At 33.7% G+C, this 4153-nt stretch overlaps 1 protein-coding gene across 1 annotated transcript; it reads left to right on the top strand.

Moving 5' to 3' along the window:
• Nucleotides 1–976: 976 nt before the first annotated feature.
• LOC110230308 lies at nucleotides 977–3933 on the top strand. Its single transcript, XM_021032850.1, has 4 exons — nucleotides 977–1774; nucleotides 1845–1943; nucleotides 2055–2126; nucleotides 2297–3933. The coding sequence occupies exons 1-4, from the start codon at nucleotides 1418–1420 to the stop codon at nucleotides 3893–3895; spliced, it is 2127 nt and encodes a 708-aa protein (XP_020888509.1). The 5' UTR covers nucleotides 977–1417; the 3' UTR covers nucleotides 3896–3933.
• The last annotated feature ends 220 nt before the right edge of the window (nucleotides 3934–4153 follow it).

Raw genomic sequence — 4153 nt, 5'->3', positions numbered from 1 at the left:
AATTATATTCAACCATTTTTTGTTAAATTTGGGCTAATTCTGGGCTTCCAACTAAAAACCAATTGGCAATTAGTGGATTGGCCCTAACCCTTTATATATTATTGATTGTCCCATCAAACTTCCGATGTGGGACTTGGATTGTATCTCCAACATTTCTAAGGTAGATTAATGTTTTTACATTATACTTTCCTCCATGTAGATTTTGGTGGTTGTTTAGATTCAAAGATGGGATGAATGATGGAATATTAATGACGCATTCAATTCCTTCCATCATTGATATATTAAGAAAACATATATAATAATATAATGAGGAAAAAGATTATATTTTTTAGTCACACAAAACTACATACAACGATTTATCAATTAAGACATACGTAGAACATTTATCATTCTAGAAACCTTAGAAACAGTTCCCACAATCGTTGGACGATGTCTTATTTAGAACCACTAGTTACAGACTTACAGACACTCAACGGCTCGAATTTGTTGTGCATGACCATCGTTGAGGTTATACTGTTTTGTCTCTTATTTGATTGTAACAGAGATGCTCCTTTCCACGATTGATGTTCTTTTTATGTTTCCTATACTTGTTATCTATAGTTTAGGTTGAGATAAGAAAAAATCAAATAAGTTGGAATCAAATATAAAACAACGTAAAAATCAAAAATAGGGAGGCATTTTTTATTTTATTATACAGAAATAAAGGTATAATTGGATTAATATTATATAAAACATACATTAGTTGGAAAATCCTAATTAGTAAAGGGGGACTCACAAAAATGCCCCCTTTTTAATACCCATTTTCAAAAATACCCCCTCCCTAATAGCTTTCCTGAAATTGACTATTTTACCCTTAATGAAGAAGAGAAAACTGGGGAACGACGAACAAAAATCTCTGCGTCTCTCGTCACCTTCACAAAAGGTGATGAGATCTTAGATCCGTCGATATCTTCATCTTAGATCCGTCGAGTTCAATCGAGTTCAATCGAGTTCAATCGAGTTCAATCGACGAGGATCAATCGATTCTGTAATCAAAAATCTGTGACTCATCCCAATCTGCATCAATTAGGTTCGAATCGCTTCTGAAATCTGAACCGTTTAGATCCAAAAGTTCATCGATTTCGTCTTCTAATCTGAATTGATTAATTAAGAGCTTCGATTCTGTGTTTATCTATTTTCTCGAATTTGTCTTGCTTGAAAATTATAATTCGTGTTACCTTTAAAAACTTTCTAAAACCATTGTAAAAATTTCTTCTTCATCTTCTCACTGTATTTATGTTCTTCAGTAACTATTGTACACTATTAGTGAAATAATTTTGATTTACCGTGTTTTTTGTGAAGATTGTAAACCTTTAAAAAATATTGTAAAACCATGAAGAACTTTATAAATACCTTGTGAACTATCATAAAGATACATATGTTTAACATTATAATACATTATCTTTTTTATCAGGTCGTAATGATTGAGTTGAATTGCATATCTGGTGTTTGGAAACTGAAAAATAACAATTGTTGGGATTTTAAATTTGATGTTGAAAGAGGAGGGTCTCTTACTTTTATCAATGAGGATACGTGTTTCACTGATTTGTGTGCTGTTGTTATAGAAGATTTTGGAATTGATGTCGGTATTAATATAGTGAAACTCAGTTATTCATTACCCTCTACAAAAGACATGCCTCCTATGTATATTAGAAATGATAGGCAAGTGCAAGCATTTATGAAAAAGCTTGCGGAATTCAGAGGCGGTATTCAGCTATGTGTAACTGTTGAGAAGGTATTTTACCAACATTCAATTTTGTAAACTTGTTTAACAAATTTGTAAACAGTTTTAATTATCTTTACAGGGGAAAACAAGCAGTAATCCAATGATGGGGACAAACAACATCTCAATTAGTAGTGAGAGCAATACAGATCCTTATTCTACATATCAAGTCATGAATGAGGTAAAACAGTAAAGAAACCTTGTAAATTAGTAAAGAAATCATTAAAATAACTTGTAAATAAGTTAACGAAGATTCAAAATAACTTGTAAATTTGCAAAAATTATATTACAGGTACAAATGTATTCTGCAAACCCTGCTCCTATAACTTTTGTTTCAGCTCCTGCATGTCATGTCATGAATGAGGTATTTTCAATTCCCTTACAAATTCTTTGAAAATCAGTAAAAAATCTTTTTAAAATACCTTGTAAAACCCTTTTAAAAACCCTTTTTAGTACACCTTTTAAAATAACTTGTAAATCCTTTTAAAATACCTTGTAAAACAATTCAAATCCAAATTTTTTTTGCTTTTGCAGATGGGATTTGACTCAACCATCCCGGAGAGGGTTAGAACTGAAACGGAATCCTTCTCTAATATATCTGAAGGTTCAGCTCCTGTAGGTGGTTCTACTATTTCTGCATCTTCAAATACTTTGTATTGTGGAAAGTTGTTCAAGGACAAAAAGGAAATGGGAAGGCAGATGCAGTTATTTGCAATGGAGAATAACTTCGAGTTCCGGACTAAGAAATCAGACTCAACACGGTATACTCTTCGTTGCATTGATGAAAAATGTAGTTGGAGGTTACGTGCAACTAGGGTTAAGGCATCAGATAGTTTTATTATTAAAAAGTATGTTAGTGAGCACTGTTGTGATTCTTCGCTAAGGAAGGTTAATCATCGCCAAGCAACTGCTAGGACATTAGGAGAAATGGTAAGTAATCATTTTCGTGGAGAGAAGCTTGCGCTTAAACCTAAACAACTGATAGAAAAATTCAGACACGACAATGGGATTGGAGTTTCTTATTCAAAAGCGTGGAGAGCTAAAGATCATGCAATCGATGTTGCTAGGGGTACACCTGAAGATGGTTATGAGTTCTTGCCAATGTGGATGTACATGGTAAATGAGAAGAATCCTGGTTCTGCAACCTTCATTGAGGTCGATCCTGACAACAAATTTAAGTACGCATTTCTTGCCTTTGGTCCGTCAATTAGAGGGTTTAAGTTGATGAGAAAAGTGATTTGTATTGACGGTGCTCATTTGAAATCAAATTTTAAAGGGACTTTGCTTGGTGCCTCAGCACAAGATGGTGACTTTCATTTGTATCCTATTGCATTTGGCGTAGTTGATTCAGAAAATGATGCTTCGTGGGACTGGTTTATGAAGTGTTTGAAGAAAATTATCCCGGATGAACCTGATTTAGTTTTTGTGTCAGATCGTGCATCATCAATTGCCAATGCTCTTATTGTTAATTATCCACTTGCTCATCATGGGATCTGCATTTTTCATTTGGAGAAAAACCTTGAGACTGGGTTTAAGTCATCCTCAACGCTTATTCCAGTTATGAAAGATGCAGCTTATGCTTACACAAGGTTTGATTTTGAACAGTTGTTCCATGAACTGTCTCTTGCTGACAACAAGATGGCACAGTATCTGTGGGATTTGGATGTCAAAAAATGGTCACGTGCTTGTGCACCTGCCAATCGATACAACATTATGACATCAAACTTAGCTGAGTCTTTGAATTCTCTGTTGAAAGAAAGCCGTGAGTATCCAATTGTCTGTTTGTTTGATACAATTAGGTCTACTCTTACCAGATGGTTCAATGAACGACATGAGAAGGGTACTCGTAATAGGCATTCAGTTACTGTGAATGTGATGAAGCAAGTAAAGACACTGTATGATTCTACTGCACGCTGGCTTGAAGTGTCACAAGTGAATCAACACGTGTTTGAAGTGAAAGGAGGTACGTTGGTTCATGTTGTGAATTTGGAAACAAGAGACTGCACGTGTTGTGTGTTCAATATCACGAAAATCCCGTGTGCTCATGCAATAGCGGCTGCAAAACATATTAATCTTAACGAATATGATTATGTTGATACCTTATACTCCAACAAAAGGTATGTCATATTCTAACTTTACAGGTATGTTACTATATAAAACAAGTTATAAAACTGTATTTTAAAATTTTTTATAACCATTAAAAACCTTGTAAATCAATTTCTTATCAAAATCATCAAAAAACCTTGTAAAATATTATAAAAACATTGTGAAACCCTTATCATGTCTTGTAAAAACTTGTTCAACCTCTAAAAACCTTGTAAGACCTAAAAAAACCTTCTGATTGTCTTGCAAACCTTTGAAAACTCTTACAATTTTTAAAAATTACATCTT

This window comes from Arabidopsis lyrata (genome assembly GCF_000004255.2).
Source record: "Arabidopsis lyrata subsp. lyrata unplaced genomic scaffold ARALYscaffold_3, whole genome shotgun sequence".
Lineage (NCBI taxonomy): Eukaryota > Viridiplantae > Streptophyta > Magnoliopsida > Brassicales > Brassicaceae > Arabidopsis > Arabidopsis lyrata.
Note: the sequence above shows the minus strand (reverse complement) of the source record. Positions and strands in the feature narration are given on the sequence as shown.